Source organism: Nicotiana tabacum, chromosome 8, assembly GCF_000715075.1.
Source record: "Nicotiana tabacum cultivar K326 chromosome 8, ASM71507v2, whole genome shotgun sequence".
NCBI classification, from domain to species: domain Eukaryota; kingdom Viridiplantae; phylum Streptophyta; class Magnoliopsida; order Solanales; family Solanaceae; genus Nicotiana; species Nicotiana tabacum.
In genome coordinates, this window is record NC_134087.1 from 211,332,190 (window position 1) to 211,351,573 (window position 19,384).

Here is a 19,384-nt window from a genome sequence, read left to right on the forward strand (position 1 = left end):
TAAATAATATTTGTGTCAAAGATGGGAGACAATAAACAAGAAGAATCTACATCAAGTGTCAACAATACGTCATCATTGGCATCTTCGCTTATGACAAGAATTGTGTCAAATGCAAAATTTGCGGTAGAAATATTTGACGAGTCCGGACATTTTGGGATGTGGCAAGGCGAGGTTCTAGATATCCTTTTTCAACAAGGGCTAGATCTTTCTATTGAAGAAAAGAGACCAGATGCTATTGGAGAAGAAGATTGGAGAATTATCAATCGTGTTGCTTGTGGTACCATTCGATTCTACCTTGCTAGAGAGCAGAAATATCCATACACAAAGGAAACTTCTGCAAGTAGATTATGGAAAGCACTGGAGGATAAATTTTTGAAGAAAAACAATCAAAATAAATTGTACATGAAGAAGAGACTGTTTCACTTCACCTATGTTCCTGGTACCACGATGAATGAACATATCACCAGTTTTAATAAGTTGGTCACAGATTTGCAAAATATGGATACAACTTATGATGATGGTGACTTGGCCTTGATGTTGTTGGCGTCACTTCCTGATGAGTACGAGCACTTTGAAACTACTCTACTCCATGGAAATGACGAAGTTTCTCTCAGAGAAGTTTGTTCGGCTTTGTACAGCTATGAACAAAGAAAGCGAGAAAAACAGAAGGGCGGAGAAGGAGAAGCACTATTTGTGAGGGGTCGTCCTCAAAGTCAAACGAGGACAAAGAAGGGAAGATCCAAGTCAAGATCCAGACCCAGCAAAGATGAATGTGCCTTTTGTCGAGAAAAAGGGCACTGGAAGAAAAACTGTCCGAAGTTGAAGAATAAGGCAAAACATAACAATGGAAAGGCCATTATGGATTCAAATGTAGCTGATTGTGATGATTCAGACTTCTTATTAGTTACAACAGAGTCATCAACATCATCAGACATATGGTTGATGGACTCGGCTTGTAGCTATCATATGTGTCCCAACAGGGACTGGTTCGTGGAATTTCAAGAAGGAGAATATGGAGTCGTCCACACAGCGGATAACAGCCCTCTTACCTCATATGGCATTGGTTCAATACGATTAAAGAACCATGATGGAATGATCAGAACATTAATAGATGTTCGATATGTACCGGATTTGAAGAAGAATCTCATCTCTGTGGGAGCCCTAGAATCAAAAGGGTTCAAAATCATTGCAGAAAATGGAGTGATGAGAGTATGCTCCGGTGCACTAGTGGTAATGAAGGCTAATCGGAAGAATAATAATATGTACCGCTATCGTGGCAGTACAGTTATTGGGACAGCGACAGTGACATCCAGTGATGACAAAGAAGCAGAAGCAACCAAGCTATGACACATACGCTTGGGACATGCTGGAGGAAAATCCTTGAAAACTCTATCAGATCAAGGATTGTTAAAAGGAGTCAAGGCTTGCAACTTGGAGTTTTGTGAGCATTGTGTCAAAGGGAAACAGACAAGGGTTAAATTTGGTACAACGATCCATAATACTAAAGGCATTTTGGATTATGTACACTCTGATGTTTGGGGTCCTTCCAAAACACCTTCATTGGGTGGGAAGCACTATTTTGTAACCTTTGTTGATGATTTTTCCCGAAGAGTATGGGTGTATACAATGAAGAGCAAAGATGAAGTGTTGGGAATTTTTCTCAAATGGAAGACGATGGTGGAGAATCAAACAGGCAAGAGGATCAAGTGTATTTGCACAGACAATGGAGGTGAATACAAAAGTGATCATTTCAGTAAGGTCTGTGAAAATGATGGCATCGTCCGACACTTCACTGTTAGACATACATCACAACAGAATGGAGTGGCAGAACGTATGAACCGGACCTTGCTGGAGAAGGTACGGTGTATGTTGTCCAATGCTGGCTTGGGCAAAGAATTTTGGGCTGAGGCAGTTACATATGCATGCCACCTCATTAATCGTCTACCATCTGCTACTATTGATGGCAAGACTCCATTTGAAAAATGGTATGGAAAACCTGTTGTAGATTATAACTCTTTGCACGTGTTTAGCTCAACTGCATATTATCATGTGACGGAGTCAAAATTGGATCCAAGGGCAAAGAAGGCTATTTTTATGGGAATTACTTCTGGAGTCAAAGGATATCTCTTAAGGTGTCCTATGACAAAGAAATTAATATTCAGCAGGGATGTTACCTTTGATGAATCTGCTATGATAAATAAGGTAACAGAAGATACCAAACAAAATAAAGGTGTTTCTAAGCAGGTGGAGTTTGAGGGAAAATTTATTTTTCCTACACAAGAAGCAGAGGAGGAAACAAATGAAGATTACCCTCTGGAAGGAGAGCCAGTAGAGGAGATTCCAACTCAGGAACCTCAACAACAACTTGAATCAATAGCAACCAGCAGGCCAAAAAGAACAATAACGAAACATGTTCGTCTCATAGAGACGGTTGCTTGTGCAACCTCAATTGTAGCTGATGATGTTCCTACTACTTATAAAGACGCTATCCAAAGTTCAGAAGAAGATAAGTGGAGGATTGTCATGAATGATGAAATACAATCCCTTCATCAGAATCATACATAGAGATTGGCCAATCTCCCGAAGGGAAAGAAAGCAATTGGGTGCAAATGGGTATTTGCAAAGAAAGAAGGATTTCCTAACCAATTAGATGTTCGCTACAAAGCAAGATTGGTGGCCAAAGGATATGCTCAAAAGGAGGGAATTGATTACAATGAAGTGTTTTCTCCAGTTGTAAAACATTCCTCCATTAGAATTATGTTGGCTTTGGTAGCACAATTGGATATGGAACTAGTTCAGATGGATGTAAAAACTGCGTTTTTACATGGAAACTTGGAGGAGGAAATCTACATGACTCAGCCAGAAGGATTCAAAGTTGCTGGAAAAGAAAATATGGTATGCAAACTTGAAAAATCGTTGTATGGATTGAAACAATCTTCTAGACAATGGTACAAGCGATTTGACGAATTTATGTTGCGGCAAAGGTACAAGAGAAGCAAATACGATCATTGTGTGTATTTGCGCAAGCTTAAAGATGGTTCTTTTGTATATCTTCTCCTATACGTTGATGATATGTTGATAGCTTCCAAGAATTTGGAAGAAATTGATAAATTGAAGAATCAACTGAAGAAGGAGTTCGAGATGAAGGATCTGGGTGAGGCAAAGAAAATTCTTGGCATGGAGATAATTAGAGATAGACGTTCAAAGAAACTCTGTTTATCTCAAAAGGAATATTTGAAGAGAGTACTTCAACGTTTTGGCACAGATGACAAGACTAAGCCAGTTAGTACTCCACTTTCTTCCCATTTTAAGCTAAGTACTATTATGTCGCCAATGGATGAAGCTGAACGAGAGTATATGTCAAAGGTACCATACGCAAATGCTGTTGGTAGCTTGATGTATGCAATGGTTTGCACAAGGCCTGACATTTCACAAGCTGTTGGAGTTATTAGCAGATATATGCACAATCCAGGGAAGGAGCATTGACAAGCTGTGAAGTAGATTCTACGGTATATTCATAATACTGTAGATGTCGGGTTAGTTTTTGAGCAGGAAGACAATCAGTCTGTAGTTGGATATTGTGACTCAGATTTTGCGGGTGATCTGGACAAACGAAGATCAACTACTGGTTATGTGTTTACTTTTTCAAAGGCACCAGTTAGTTGGAAGTCTACTTTGCAGTCAACAGTTGCTTTGTCTACAACAGAGGCAGAGTACATGGCTATTACAGAGGCTGTGAAAGAGGCAGTTTGGCTTCAAGGATTGCTAAAGGAGCTTGGTGTTGAACAAAAATGTATCACAATTTTTTGTGATAGTCAAAGTGCTATTCAATTAGCGAAGAACCAAGTTTATCATGCAAGGACGAAGCACATTGATGTTCGGTATCATTTCGTACGAGAAATCATAGAAGAATGTGGAGTCACAGTGAAGAAAATTCATACTACGGAGAATCCTGCTGATATGCTGACAAAGGTGGTGACTGCGGTCAAGTTTCAACATTGTTTGAATTTGATCAACATTGTTGAAAACTGAAGATTGAAGATGAAGACACAATCAAAATTTGTTATTGAGAGAAAATTGAAGATGTGGAATTTTGCCAAGGTGGAGATTTGTTGAATTTGGCAAAATTTTTTGTCCCACATCGGTGGGAAAAGAAGGGTTGGGGGGATTTCCCCCTATAAAAGAAGGCTTAATGTTTAGGATTTAAAGACACCTCTCATTTGCCTTCTCATCTGTTTTAGGCATTTGTATCTTCTCTCTTTAGTATTATTTCACTTGTATTTTTGGAGTGAAATAAAATATTGGTTGTGTCCGAGGAGTAGGCAAAATTAGCCGAACCTCGTAAATTCTGGTGTTTCCTTTATTGTTGCTTTATTGTCTTATTTATTATTTGGTGGCTGTCATAATTTTTGGTATAGTAGTTATGACTTATTCACACTATATACATTTGGCTTCCGCAACACTATCTACTTCTGTGGGGTTAAACATGTTCTAAAGCAACAAATACTCAACTTGCTGGGCTTTTCACATGGGGAATTGCTAGTTAGATATCTTGGTGTGCCCCTGAGTTCTAAAAGGCTGTCCAACACTCAATATGAAGAATAACCAGTTGGACTTCTAAATTTTATCTTATGCAGGGAGAGTGCTACTAATCAAAAGTGTCATTTTCTCTGTCCAAACATTCTAGTCACAGGTGTCCATGCTCCCCAAGAAGATCATAAAACTGATCACCTTGACTTGTAGGGAATTCTTATGGACTGGAGATAAGGAAGTGTCACGACCCTAAACCTAGACCCGGTCGTGATGACGCCTCTCATGAAGACAAGGCCAGCCGACACACACCCAATTCATTTTAAGCAATTAAAATAATACAAATTAAGTCTTTAACATAATAATAATCCCAAGATAAAGGTGAATAATACAATTTGCGGAATAGACATAGCCCGACATCGGGGCGTCACCAGTCATGAGCATCTACTAACCTATTAAAACAAGAAGAGTCTATATAGTCTATTACAGAACTAAGACAAGAGAAAATAAGATAGGGGGAGAAGCACTGGGATACGAACGCCGAGCAGCTACCTAGTGAATCTCCGAAACCGCCTGAGCTGGAAGGAATCAACACTCGCTAGCGGGACCTGAAGCGCCTGAATCTGCACATAGGGTGCAGGGAGTAAAGTGAGTACTCCAACTCAGTGAGTAATAAAAATAAATGAAGACTGGGCGATAAGAAATCACGTAAAAGCACATCAACATGCTATAAGGAAGCAGTGTAAAGACAGTAAAAGCAATGAAATAATGAAAACATATAAAGAAACCTTAGTTCAGAATAAGCTTCTTTAGAACACCTTTTTAACAGTTAAACATTTAAATGAAAAATATTTAAAACAGATAAACACATAAAATCCGCCCCTCGGGTACAACATCAACAGAAATTTTCCCCTCGGGCAATATCATGGAACAACACCAGCCCCTCGGGCTATATCTCATATCACAATGGGTACCCGCGCTCACTGGAGGTGTGCAGACTCCGGGAGGTCCCCCTTACAACCCAAGCGCAATATCAAGCTATCTCGTGGCATAATCAATAGGCTATCGACCTCATATCAAGCTACCTCGTGGCGTACAACTCAGTCCCTCGGCCTCATAATCATAATCAGTGTATTACTGTTGTGGCGTGCAGCCCGACCCAAAGTATCCTCACAACACAGGCCCTGGGCCTTACTCAGTCAGTATCTCATAAGCCACTCGAGCAATGATAAAACATGATGTTCAGCCTAAAATATCATTTAAAGTGTTAAAGCAGAGTAAACATGGCTGAGTTATGAAAACAGTATAATATAACATGACTAAGTACAGGTATAAAATCAAAATAATGAGGAAATATCAGTAAAAGTCCCCTAAGGGTTCAAATAGTTGTCAGGAGGCCTAAATACGGCATTCAGCCCAAAACATGATGATAGAAAACAATTTTCAATCAAATACGAAATAAAATAGTCATTCGGGATGGACTAAGTCTCGATCCCCAACAATGCACGACCCCACGCTCGTCACCTAGCGTGTGCGTCACCTCAACATAGCACAACGATGTGAACTCTGAGGTTTTATACCCTCAGGATAACATTTAAAATCATTACTAAGCTCAATCCGGTCCAAACTCTAGCCCGCGATGCCTTTGCCCCTCAAATCGGCCTCAACTCGCGTTGAAACTATCCAAAATCAGAATCACAACGTCAAAATATGCTAAGGGAACGAAGCCCATGCGAAAATAATCAATTTACAACGTAAATTCCGAAATTAACCAAAACCCGACCCCCAGGCCCACGTCTCGGAATTCGATAAAATTCACATCAATAGATTCCTTATCTCCCCACAAGTCCATACATATCAAAAGTCCCAAAATCCGACCATAAATGGCCCTTCAAATCCTCAAGTTAAGGTGTCCAATACCAAGCCTTAGTTTCTCATTTTTTAACTCTTAATTTCCTTATATTATAGCTCTAATCCATGAGATAATACCATAGAAACGAGTTTTAGGTTCAACAATCTTCCCTCCAGACGTTGTGCCTTGAATTCCTCTTCAAAATCTCCCAAAAAGCTCCAAAACCGACTTGAAATGGTGAAGAATAACTCAAAAATTGTGAAGGAGTGCTTTTATACCTTCTGGCCCAGGCATTTCGCACCTGCGGCCAATTTCTTGCTCCTGCGCAACCGCTTCTGCGGTCATCACTTAAGTGGCCAAAATCCGCATTTGCGATGCATTGCCCGCACCTGCGCTATCACAGGTGCGCTACCCTTACCGCTTCTGAGGTTCCAGCTGAGCCTCCTCTTGGCCGCATTTGCGGCTCCCTCAATGCTTCTGCGAGCCCGCACCTGCGGTCCCCTAGTCACAGGTGCGGTTATGACAGCAATGGAGCATCTTCAGCTGCCAAAACCAACTTCCAAACTTTCCGCCAACCATCCGAAATCACCCTGAGGCCCCCGGTACCTCAACCAATGGCACAAACACATCATATACCACTATCCAAACTTATGTCAATCTTCAAAATACCTCAAACAACATCGAATCAACCAAAACACATCGGATTCAAGCCTAAGGTTCCAAAAATCTTCCGAATTACGCTTTTGATCAAAAAGTCTATCAAACCACTTCCGAATTACCTGAAATTTTGCACACACATCCCAAATGCCACAACGAACCTACTACAATTTCCAGAATTCTATTCTGACCGCTATATCAAAATCTCACCTAACAACCAAAAAATGCAAAAATTTCAATTTCGCCAATTCAAGCCTAAATCCACTCCGGGCCTCCAAAACACATTCCGATCACGCTCCTAAGTCCCAAATCACCTCCCGAAACTATCCGAACCATCGGAACTCACATCCGATCCCTCTAACACATAAGTCAACATCCAGTTGACCTTTTCACTTTAAGCTTATCAAAAGAGACTAAATGTCTCAAACCTTACCAAAATCTTTCCGAACCCGAGCCAACCAACCCGATCACACATAGAACCGATAACCAAAGCAATAAGAAGCAGAAATGGGGGAAACAGATAGCAGAGAGATGTTGCACAACAATCTGCTCTGAGCTATAAGGGCACTTCCGAGAGAATAATATTCTTTCAATTAATCTAGTGAACCAAAATTACCCATGTCCATGAACCATGACCTCACAATTCACATTAATTCCTTTTCAGCTTCAGTACACTTCCATTACTTAGTTAAACTGTACCTTTCGATAAATATACAAGAAGCTTAAAAGAGTAATCTAAACTCTGTAGCTAAAGTCCCACAATTAAGCTTAGTAAAAATAATCCCACAGTTGAAACAAGGTAATTTACTACTCAAAGCTGATACCGGCAAAAGCTCCTCAACAACTAAGAAATCCAAACAATTTTCTCTCTTCTTCTTCAATGTTGGTGTTTGAAGCTTTTATAAATAGGAAAATCGATCATGGAGTCTTAGAATTTTGTCTACTATTATATTTTGCATTTGAAATATTGTATCTACTAGGAGGTGCAAGTTCGCAAATGAACTGAATAGGACTTGAAAACTTTTTTTTGCCTACATGTTGTCGAAGGAAAAAAAATCAGACATGTTTCAACGAGGAGTTTTATGGCATTATATTCTTTAATGTCATGGTGTCTCTGCTTTAAGTTTCATGTTGTGCATGATGAGTATATATTGTAGAATTCACTAATTGTATAAAAAAATATATATATCCTGATAGGTGGACTCCTTTGTAAGATTACTTAGGATTCCTTTTCCTGCCTTTCTTGCCTTTAAATCTGAATGTTACTTCAATACTTGGGATTTCTTCTTTTTCCTCCTCCATTTTTTTATACATGGTGCGACTTAGGATTACTGAGGACATGACCCTTGACAGGGAATTATGGAGGTCGAGCATTAAGGTTGTAGGTTAGGGGAGAGTTGTGAATATTTCTACAGCACAATAGAGTGAGACTAGCCAGTTAGGAGTTAGACTAAGAATGTTATTGGTCGTCTATTGATGCAGGGTTTTACCTTCTAGTTTTACTATATCAGCCATCTATTTCGTATTTCGTATTCTGTATTTCATATCTCTTATATATTGCTGTTATTTTTATTGTGCATTTTTATTGTACTAATATATCAGCTCCTATTGCTTTTTTGAGCCCAGGGTCTCCTGGAAACAGCCTCTCTACCCTTCGGGGTAGGGATAAGGTCTGCGTACATATTACCCTCCCCAGACCCCACTTGTGGGATTATACTGGGTCGTTGTTGTTGTTGTTGTTGTAATTTTGCTACTTCTTTACTGCAGGTGAAGGCATGAAGATTCGAGTTTTTCTTTTTTTGTTTTTTATTTTGAAATCCAAGTATGTAGAAACAGAATGCTCCTAAAGAGCTTCTTTGAACAAACTTTTATTCGTCTTTTGTTCTTCCTTTTGTGGACATTGTTTGGCTTCTACTAGATTTCGTGTCTTTTCCATTCTCATGACTTAAATTAACATTAATTTGAAGTTGCTTTGGATTGAATATACCCCTTACACAAAAAATAAACTCATAATTCTGAGCAAGTTGATTCTCTTCAATTCTTTACATGTGCATAGCGAATGATTTTCTGTGAAATTTCTTCTACGAAAATGTTCTTACTATGTTATCTAGTATTAGATTAATGAAACTTGTTATTACTCCCACCAGATAGCTTTCTGCATTAATTAGCACAAACACAAACTTGAAAACAAGAAGAAAGAACATTATAATCTTGAAAATTGAATGGAAATGCTTTTGAATTTATTTGCTTTGCATGAAAGTTTCTTAGGACTTAAGTTAACCCACAAATTCCTTCATCGTTCTTAATTCGTTTTTGCCTTCCTTTCTTCTCATTATAACACCCCATTTAATCCATTTTTTGGCCATTCAATTGCAAAAATTTATCAAAGATTATGGCTGATGAAGAACAAATGACACAAACGGCCCAAATTATACCTCTTAGCCAAACTGATGAGGTACTTCCTTTTTATTCTTTTTCTTTTCTTAAATACTATTCCCTTCGTTTTAATTTACGTGTCAGACTTTCTTTTTAATCTGTTTAAAAAAAATGCTATAATTAGTACAAACTTTTTAATTTCAACATTCCTTTTACTTTTAATGACACTTATTTGTAGAAATGACATGTTATGTTTAAGCAACCTCCACTTCCAACCAAGAGGTTGTGAGTTCGAGTCTCCCCAAGAGCAAGGTGAGAAGTTCTTGGAGGGAAGGATGTCGGGGGTCTATTTGGAAACAGCTTCTCTACCCTAGGGTAGGGGTAAGGTCTACGTGCACACTACCCTCCTCAGACCCCACTAAGTGAGATTATACTGGATTGTTGTTGTTGTTGTACATGTCATGTTTAAAATTATAAGATTCAAAGAACATTTTTGGTATGTTATCATATTTAGTTAAGATTACAAGATTCAAAAGTGTTCTTTATATTTTAAATTTTGGTATATAGTCAAACTAAGATATAAAATGAGACGGGGGAATTACCTTTTTTATTCGCTTCTTAAATTGTTTGATATTTAATTAATATGCATGCATGGGAATGTGTGTATTCAGGATGGGGTTTGTATTATATTTGAAAATGAAAGTGAAAGTGAGAGTGAAGCTAAGGAAATTATTGTTTCTGGTGAAGAATTCCCAGAAAGTCAGATTCAAGGTATTTTTTTCCTTCTTTCATTTGGAGAAATAATTCAAGAAGCCCACCGAAATCCTATACAACTCCTATATTATTTCACAGACAAAAAAAAAATATAAAAAAAAAATCGAAGAAATGCTTGGAATTCCATATTAAGTCTAAACTATACACATTTTGCAGTCGTTGATGATTTACAAATTGAATCAAACCATAAAATGTTTTGCCTTTTAATATTTTCTTTTTTGCAGATTCCGGATTAGAGTTTTTTAACATTATAAGTAAAATATTTTTTTTATAATTTTATTAAAAAATCTAACACTGTTTTTTTATATTTGTTATTTAAATTTTACGTGCATCAAGTATGTATGTATGTATGTATGTATGTATGTATGCGTACGCATAGATTTTAGTTTCGCTCTCTTATTCTCTATCGTCTATATAACTGATATTTTACCTTTGATCATTGTTGAAGTTTGTAACCATCTCATCCAAAAAATTAATGGTTAAATAAATTACACTTTTAATTACTTAATTATGTCGTCAACATGCTCCATTACGTACAACCTTGATTCTTTTTTTTTTCATGAGGCGAGCCATTTGGAGCTTGCAGTAACATAACATGGCTGTCCCAACATCAGGGATGAGTCTGCCTGCCTCTGATATCATGTTGAGAAAATGGAGCAAGGCGCCTAACTGAACTTGAGCATATATATATATATATATATATATATATATATATATCAACAATTTTATTGTCGGATCAAATGTACATAGGTTAAACTATCTAGCTAGATCTTAAAAGCTTACCATGATGTTAACGAGGAGCCCTGATCATTTCTTAACGTTATTAGGCTAAGTGTCATTTTTGACATAGTTCATGTTTTATACAAGGATGAGCTCTTCATCCTTCATGTTGTGTGATATTAAGGAGGTATATAGTCTTTGGCCCCCTCCCTTTCGTGTTAATTTTTTAAATTATCAGATTAAATAAGGTAGGGGTCAATGTTAAACTCGTTGCCACCACAGGTCAGTATAAAAAGGGTGATTTTCTCCTTTTGCAGGACATGGAGGAAGATGAGTACGACTATGACAACGATGAGTATGACTATAATAGCGAGGTCTCTCTCTAGCACACATACACGCACTAGAATTCATAGATTTCTATATATATATATATATATATATATATATATATATATATATAGTTTAATTAGAAGAGAAACAAGATCAAACTCATAAAATATAGGAGTACTATATGGCACTGCGCATTTTCTCCTTTTGTAGGAGATGGAGGGAGATGATGTTGATCCAGATGATCAATTATTCTACGAGGTATAAAGATGGAGCAATTTAATATTTAATATATGTGTATATTCAACAAATTACATGAAAGTTACTAAAAAGAGCATAGTTGTCTACTTGTCTCACAGGAATTATCTGAAGCAGAAATCAGAAAATAGTTGCATTCATTTTCATTTCAATCTAATAATTCCAAGACCCTTATTGATCGGTAAGTAATCGGTCACTCATAATCATTTTCACATTTTAAAAAATACTTTTTCCGTATTAATTTATGTGAGATTGTTTGATTAGGATGGATCGGAGTTATGTTTAAGAATGGAAGAAAGATTTTTATAACTTGTCGTATAAAATAACGTCATAGAAATTTCTGTTGTTATCTATCATCGATCATTATTATTAAAATTAGAAATTTAAAATTAAATTAGTTTTAAATATAGAAATATATTATTTTTTTCGAAATGGACTAAAAGGCCAAAAGAATATCACATATATTAAAATAGAGAAAGTAGTAAACTTGTCAATACTTCCCTTTTTTTTTCCTTTCCTTTTTTCACTTTGATTTGAGGATTTTACTTGGTTAAAAAGAAAAGTTATGACTTTTCACATTTTTTTTATTTATTCCTCTTTTATCTTTTAGTTTTTTCTTTTCTTTATTAGTGTGTTTATATATTTTCTTTCCAAAAGCTCCTTTTGTTCGATTTTATGCGATTAAATTTAATTGGACATCGAGTTTAAATGAATATAGATGTGTGGTGTGTCAAATGGAATATGAAGAAGGAGAGAAGTTAGTCGCACTTCCATGTGACATTCCTTCCATTCAGATTGTATAAATAAATGGCTTCAGATAAAGAAGGTAACTTGCTAAGTCAATATATATGATTTGGTGTAAACATCGGATGAATATATGTTTTTGTTGTTCTTGATGTACATAATGATCTGTTTCTCTTTGTAGATTTGCCCCATATGTTGTGATGAGGTCTCATCCACCAAATTCCTCAGGAATGATTAGCTCTAAACTTGTATCAAACCAAATTCTTGTACACCAATCAAGATTTATTGAATATATTCCAAGGGAAATAAGGAACTTTATATATCCATGGGGTTGTCTTTGTATATTTGTAATGTAGTAGGCCAATTTGTCTCTTTTTTAAGGTTTTAAAAAAATAACTTTATATGTGCACACTTTTCTAGTCTATTTAAAAATAATAATATTTTTTTATTCGGAAATAATTAATTTAAAATTTCTCATTTTACTCTTAATGGCATACGGCTATAGTCACAAAAATACCATAATATATTTAAAATTATAAATTTTAAAATTTTACCAACGTGGTCTAATCAACATCATAACATAAAATAAAACGAAAAATATAGTAATAAATTGTCGATCAATCCTCGTGTCGATCTTTGTTGATGCCATCTCAACTTGATAATATATGGAGGGAATGCGTATGAATTTTTTTACTCATATGTCATCCATTAGAACCAAAAGTGCACTACTTTTGAAAACTATAAGGCTATTAGTGTTCTAGTATATACTTAATGGACGGTTTCGAGTCTAAACCCAAACAGGCCAAACTTAAGGGTTTTGAACTTTTTCTTTACAATTACAAATTGCATTTAACAAAATACAATAGCGATGAATACGTCGCATTTCTTAATTGCGCTTTAAAAGTTGCATTTACCAAATACGCTTTATGAGTTGCGTTCTTCTTATTTAAAAGTCGCGTTCATCAAGTACGATTTATCGCATTCATATGTTAAGATTTATATTTTTTCTCTGAAATATATAAAGTATGTGTCTATATGTATCTGACTTATTTACTAGTCTGACTTTGTTTTTCTTGTGCCAGAAAGTCTATCGAAAATAACATTTCTACCTTCACAAATTAGGGGTAAGGCTGCATAAGCATTACCTTTTCTAGACCTCACTTGTAAAATTATACTGGGTCTATTATTATGGTTGTTACTGTTGTTGTGCTAATCTACTAGTATATGATTGTAGTAGGCTACTAGTATAAGGTTTTCAAAAAATTACTTTAGCAACACATTAGAAATATAAACATTTTATATGCACTCTTTGTTTTATTTTATTTAAAGAACACCATTTTTTTCACAAGATTCATCAAAACATAACCTTTGAGGAACAGTAAAGTTTGTAACACAGAAATAAAACTTGCACGTTCATATATCTTATGATCTAAAGTAAATCTTTTCAAGTTGTAGAACAAAACAATGCTTCCTTGAATTATCAAAGTAGATTTGGGGCATACACAATAGGGTGGACTTAGAAAACCTACAAGAAATATATAAGAAACTTTCTACAAAAGAAAATATAGTACAAGTAAAATAGACCCCGACCCTGGGGTAGAGAGGCTGTTTCCAAATAGACCCCCGACATTCTTCCCTTCAAGAACTTCTCACCTTGCTCTTGGGGAGACTCGAACTCACAACCTCTTAGTGGGATTATACTGGGTTGTTGTTGTTGTAGTACAAGTAAAAGGCAAAACAGCCTCTTTTTTGTCCATCTTTAACCTCCAACTCTATATCCGAGTACATTTTTCACAAGTCTATATTATACAACAACAACAATCTAGTATAATTCCACAAGTGGGGTATAGGGAAGGTAATATGTACGCAGACCTTACCCCTACCTTGAGGATAGAGAGGTTGTTTCCGATAGACCCTCGGCACAAGAAACAAGTCTATCCTATCTATTTATATTTCGTGGTTTTATCTTTCACATCCTATTCCAATTTACTTGGCCATTACTGCCAAAAAAGATGGTCAAATTTCATCTGAAACTTCACCAAAAATATATGGACATGATTCCCATTTACCAGTTTCTCTGGCTTCCCAATATCCTCCTTTATACTGATATGTATCACTACCTTTTGTCTTTGTAAACCACCTTGGTTTCCAGCCTCTTTCCTGCATCTTTGATGCCTGCATCATAATATCTTGTTATACAAACTATATCTGAAGCTTCAATATAATGTAATGGCAAATATACAGCCTCTGCCCTTAGGGTGAGCACACTGTGCGCCCTTGGTAAACCCCCATGTGCAATAGCCTGCAGACCACATAGGAGATATAAACCGCACTAGGCAAATCCTCTACGACAGGCTCAACCCAGAAGGATTTGAGGGGCGATTCGATCACAGGTCATCCGTATAGATAACCATTCTCCAAACCAACTGGGCATCCCCAAAGGGATGATTTTGAAATGTTAAATACCAATAATTTAGAACTGTTTCATGTACCAAGACTTGAAAATGAAACTAATATGTTACTCCAACTAAACTAGAGACATGAAACTAGCTACATTACCTGGCGTTGTCTCTTCTCTAGACGTAGCTTTTCTGAATTAGCAATTTCATACTCTCCATTTTCAAGATATCTTTGATCAGGTCTAAGCCTTGAATCTGTTGGAGGCAACTTTTCCTGCTGATAGAAGTAAAAGTAGCATATATAATCACCATGTGAGAGAAAAGTACAGCCAGATCTCTCTATAACAGTATCGCTATATAACAATCATTCACTATAAAAGTCATGTTTCTTTTGGAACCAGTATATGTTATCTATAACAACCAATAAAATCCCGAGGTTGTTATAGAGAAGTTTGACTGTACTATTTTTTGCATAAAGCAGAAGTATTGGTTACAGAAAAGACTATCAACTATAGTGTTTCAGTACCTCAAGATCAGGAGATAGCTCATTAAGGGTGATTGCAAAACGCGTAAAGTTATACTTTGTTTGGAATTCTGATGATTTGCGCCGCTTCCAAAGCAAATATGCCTTATCTTGTCCTAAATCCATCGATGAGCTATCCCCGTTACAGTAATACAAACTTTCATCCCATTTCCCAAACACAGTCGCCACTGTCTTTGGACTCCTATCTTGTACAACTCCATGTACCTGTAATGCAAATTTTGCATGCCTTAACTATCCTCTTAGAATAACATAATCCACTCAATGAATAGAATTGTCAATGAAAACTAAAGGAGGAATAGGTTTTATCAAAGGGCAGTGTTCGAAACAGGATTTGTTTAAGTGTCTATTACTGATAAACAAAAGAAGTAAAACATTATTGACACTGATAATGTGGAGATACTGCACCTGGTGTGGATTTCTATTCATAATGGACTGCTTCTTAAATTTAAGCTTGCAAGAGTAGTCGCCATTTCCTTCGATATGCATCATACCATAGTGTTCGCAATAGAGTTTCCCTAAAATGAGGTTGTAGATTGAAGTTGTTACCTGATAGTATAAAGTCCACAGTTCAGCAATCATTACGCGAGAAGCTATAGTTCTTGTCACTACGATACACATACCTTGCTCCACCGGAATACTTCTCCATCATCAAACTCTAAGTTAAGGACACCAACTGGATCAAGTTGAATTGATGGACCCCAAAATTTATTTTTTAAAGTAGTATCTCCCCACATTTTCCAACCACGTCCTTCACAATGGCAAGCAAGAGTCAAGGGGTGATGACTTACCTATCTCAACAGGGAAAAAGAGCACTTTATCAAACTTTAATGTCATTTTGTTGAGAAAAGAAAGCATGACATCCATCCAATATGATCATAGGGAGTCAAAATCTATGAGACCAGAAGCACAACATATAACTATCTCGAACACGAGGAAAAGGGACCATTTCCTGCTGCTAAGAGTACCTTCTCTGAGATGAAACGCAGTCCCTTGTCTGGGTAATTGGCTTCATACGTCTCGCCCAACAATGGATTGAATGGCTTGAATCTTCTACCATCCGTACAAGCATATCCAGATACAGCAAATGCTGCTACATTCAGCATCCTCATAAAGCTATTACCCTACAAAAAATTTCGAATCTTTCACTATCTCAAAAGGCCTAGGTGGAAAACATATTGTATTCTCAATGAAATGCATGCTTACTGTTTTTCCCCATTCATAAGCTTGATCAAGAAGGTAAGAATACTCAAAATCTTCAAAACATTTCTGCAGAGAAGAGAGCGGTTCGTTGAAGTACACAGGAAGACAAACTCTAGTTAGATCCTTTCCAATGTTATCTTTGATCATTGACCATAGGCTTACTCCCTTTTCCTCTTCAACTGGATTAGGCAATTTCTCTCTTCGCTTTATATACGGATAGTCACATTCAACAAATCTCATAAAAGAACTAAGACCATCTTCAGATGGATGAACCTCCTCATTCTCAGAATCAGAAGACGAGCTTTCATCATAAGGCTCGGTGCTTCTTAACGAACTAGAGGAAAGAAAATCTTTAGCATCAAAAAACAAGTTATCGGTGTGAACATCATCCTCAGTTTCCGCTTGCCTATACTGCTCTTCATATGATCCACTCGCGTTCCTTCCTGGAGATACTTGAAGAAACCAAATTACTTAGAGAACATACACCCCATATAATACAGGCTACAAGTTACTCTAAGTGAGAATCCAAAACAGAAAATGTGGACATGAAAACAAGGCCTAAATCTACTTTTAGAAAGAAAGTTAGAAAACTTAAGCCTAAGAATCAAAAATTAGACCATAAATTTATGGCTGCAAATTACATACAAAACAATTTCTCGCTTATCATTACTTAAACATCAAAACCAATTCTTAGACATTGCAGTTAAATGTATGAAGTAGCACTTGAACAACAACAACAAACCTAGTGGAATCTGGGGGAAGGTAATGTGTACGCACGACCTTACCCCTACCTTAAAAGGGTAGAGAGGTTGTTTCTGGCGGACTCGACTAAAAAAAATGAAAAAAAGAAGCAGTAGCAACAAGCTGTAACACCAGCTATCAGGTTGTAAGAACATTGAAACGAAAGAAACAACACATAGTAATAGGAATACTTTCAAGTAGCACTTAAAACCATGAGAAAATCAAGTAAAGAACAGAATAAAGGAACAGAGAAAAAGAAAGAACAATATATTCATGGCTAGAGTTTTCCAAAAGATTCATGTTATTAACCTTTCATCTTGCTCTCTTGAGTTGCAACCTTGCAATTAGTGTTCATTCTTGGCATATGAACAAAATCATTTGTTAAATATGACTTCTTAGCTGCAACCAATCCTTCCAACCATGTTAATCTGTCCTCTTTAGTCTCTGCCCTCAAATGCAGCTTCTTCTTCCCAGCATTTATCAAAAACCGCCGTTCATCTGAACAACTTCCCATTACTGATGACACCTATACAGACAGTAGTATTAACTAAAATATCCCTCCCAAAATAAAAATTCATGTTATCAATAAAAATTTGATCTTAGCAGACAACTTTTCTCTAGTGAAACATGGCTTAAGAACATACAACTCCCTCAATACTATTTTGTATGATTCATTATATTTTATCCTTAATAACATGTTGTTCCTATGTAGTCATGCAAATATTATGACATGTTTAACAGCACAAGCTATGTATAAGTCAAACGTCTTTCATTCTTTTTTAAACTCCATGTCCAGTCAACTACGTACACCCAAAGGCGGACCAAGGATTTGCAGGTGACGGGGACACATGAGCGAACTGCTGACCTAGTGCCCCATAGACTGTTAACCTTAAGGGTTTCGAGCAAAATACATGACCGCTTTCAACATATGTACACTTATATATCCAGAATTTGCTGAAGTTAACGTGGTTCAGTGACTCCTCCTCTCCTAGCATAGGTCCGGCTCTGCGTATACCTCAATCGCAAATAAGTTGGAGCCAGCTATTCCTCAACAACCATGTTACTCTATTTAAATCATCTCATACCAATATTATGCAAATACAAATAAAAAGTATTTGAAGTTTTCTATATTTTTCTTAGCTTCGTGCCTAGTCAAACATATAAAATGAAACAAAGGGAATGTCATCTTCTATAAAATTTCTAAAAAATAAATTAATATAGGTCAAGATTCGAGCCGTTGAAGCAGCCACTAATATTTGCATTAAGATAGGTTGTCTACATCATACCCCGTGGGGGTGCAACCCTTCCTCGAACCCTACGTGAATACGTAATGCCTTGTGCACGGGGCTGCCCTTCTAAAAATATAAATTAACATTTCAGATAATTAAAAAATTTATATCGGAATTAAGACCCAAATTAGATCTTTTGGCGGAATTAAAAAATTTATATTGTATTCCAAAAACCATCAATTTTCTTTTAGAACAAGGGCAAAAAACACAATCCAGAAAGCATAGTCTGTTTTTGCAAAAGAACATTATCATCTAATTAATCTCTATAAATAAGATACCTGGATTTGACGTAATGGTTTGCGGCCGAGGGATTTGTAAGGGGTTGATTTAGAGCTATTAATAAACCGAAATGATTTCTTCCCTATAACATTGAATCCTTTTACCATTTCTAAATTAATCACAATTTTCTTGTGTCCATGAATTTTGTAATACGAAAGCACACCATCATGTAGAACAAACCAACGGGGCCGCCACCCTTTACCAAAATTTACCCATTTGTATAGTATTCCACAAATTCCATTCCCTAGATTATCACTTTCGTTCATCGGAGCAGCCGCGTGCGGTGGACGACGACGTACTGCCGCCGTGTTTTTGTCAGCCACGGCGGTGACACAGCATAAAAGATGCATGATTTTTTGGTTACAACACAAAAGATGCATGATTTTGATGAGTAAATCTTAATGTGATCGAAATAAGAGAATTCTACGTAATCCAAGAGGAAAAAAATATGATGAATTTATCCGAAGTTATCTGCACGGGAAATTTTGCCGCGGAAATCGGCGATTTTAAATACTTGCGTGTATTTTGGGCGCTGAGAAATTATTTATCCTTTTCTCAATTTTCATTGATCATTGAATTTCTTAAAGTACTGAATACAGATCACACATAATTTTTTCGAGCAAATCACTTTTTGAAAGTGGACCTTTATTCTAATAATCTAAAGAATTGCTAAAAATATAAGGGACAAAGTGCA

General features: G+C 36.5%; 1 protein-coding gene and 1 long non-coding RNA gene across 3 annotated transcripts; one reads left to right on the plus strand and one right to left on the minus strand.

Moving 5' to 3' along the window:
- Nucleotides 1–11,379: 11,379 nt before the first annotated feature.
- Nucleotides 11,380–12,320, plus strand: LOC107772828 (uncharacterized). The gene is made up of 3 exons (XR_001645158.2): nucleotides 11,380–11,497; nucleotides 11,596–11,675; nucleotides 12,213–12,320. It is a non-coding gene; the product is annotated as an uncharacterized LOC107772828 (long non-coding RNA).
- Nucleotides 12,321–13,637: 1,317 nt separating this feature from the next.
- Nucleotides 13,638–19,221, minus strand: LOC107774019 (oxysterol-binding protein-related protein 1B-like). 2 transcript variants are annotated; one of them, XM_016593464.2, is made up of 9 exons: nucleotides 18,690–19,221; nucleotides 17,432–17,648; nucleotides 16,385–16,824; nucleotides 16,147–16,302; nucleotides 15,802–15,969; nucleotides 15,587–15,727; nucleotides 15,164–15,385; nucleotides 14,798–14,911; nucleotides 13,638–14,413 (listed from the first exon to the last, which is right to left on the minus strand). In XM_016593464.2, exons 1-9 carry the CDS (start codon nucleotides 19,068–19,070, stop codon nucleotides 14,255–14,257), a joined length of 1,998 nt encoding a protein of 665 aa, XP_016448950.1. In that variant the 5' UTR covers nucleotides 19,071–19,221; the 3' UTR covers nucleotides 13,638–14,254. The 2 variants fall into 2 exon arrangements, with proteins under 2 accessions (XP_016448950.1, XP_016448949.1); XM_016593463.2 differs by having other exon boundaries at nucleotides 14,798–14,914; nucleotides 18,690–19,220.
- Nucleotides 19,222–19,384: the final 163 nt, after the last annotated feature.

Bases quoted from the DNA above. Each gene is read 5' to 3' on its own strand.
- LOC107774019 (XM_016593463.2), bottom strand. From the start codon at position 19,070: ATGCATCTTTTGTGTTGTAACCAAAAAATCATGCATCTTTTATGCTGT. The intron at 16,303-16,384 runs GTAAGCATGCAT...AATTTTTTGTAG, and splicing joins CTTATGAATGGGGAAAAACA to GGTAATAGCTTTATGAGGAT. The intron at 15,386-15,586 runs GTGCAGTATCTC...TTTGCATTACAG, and splicing joins TGAATAGAAATCCACACCAG to GTACATGGAGTTGTACAAGA.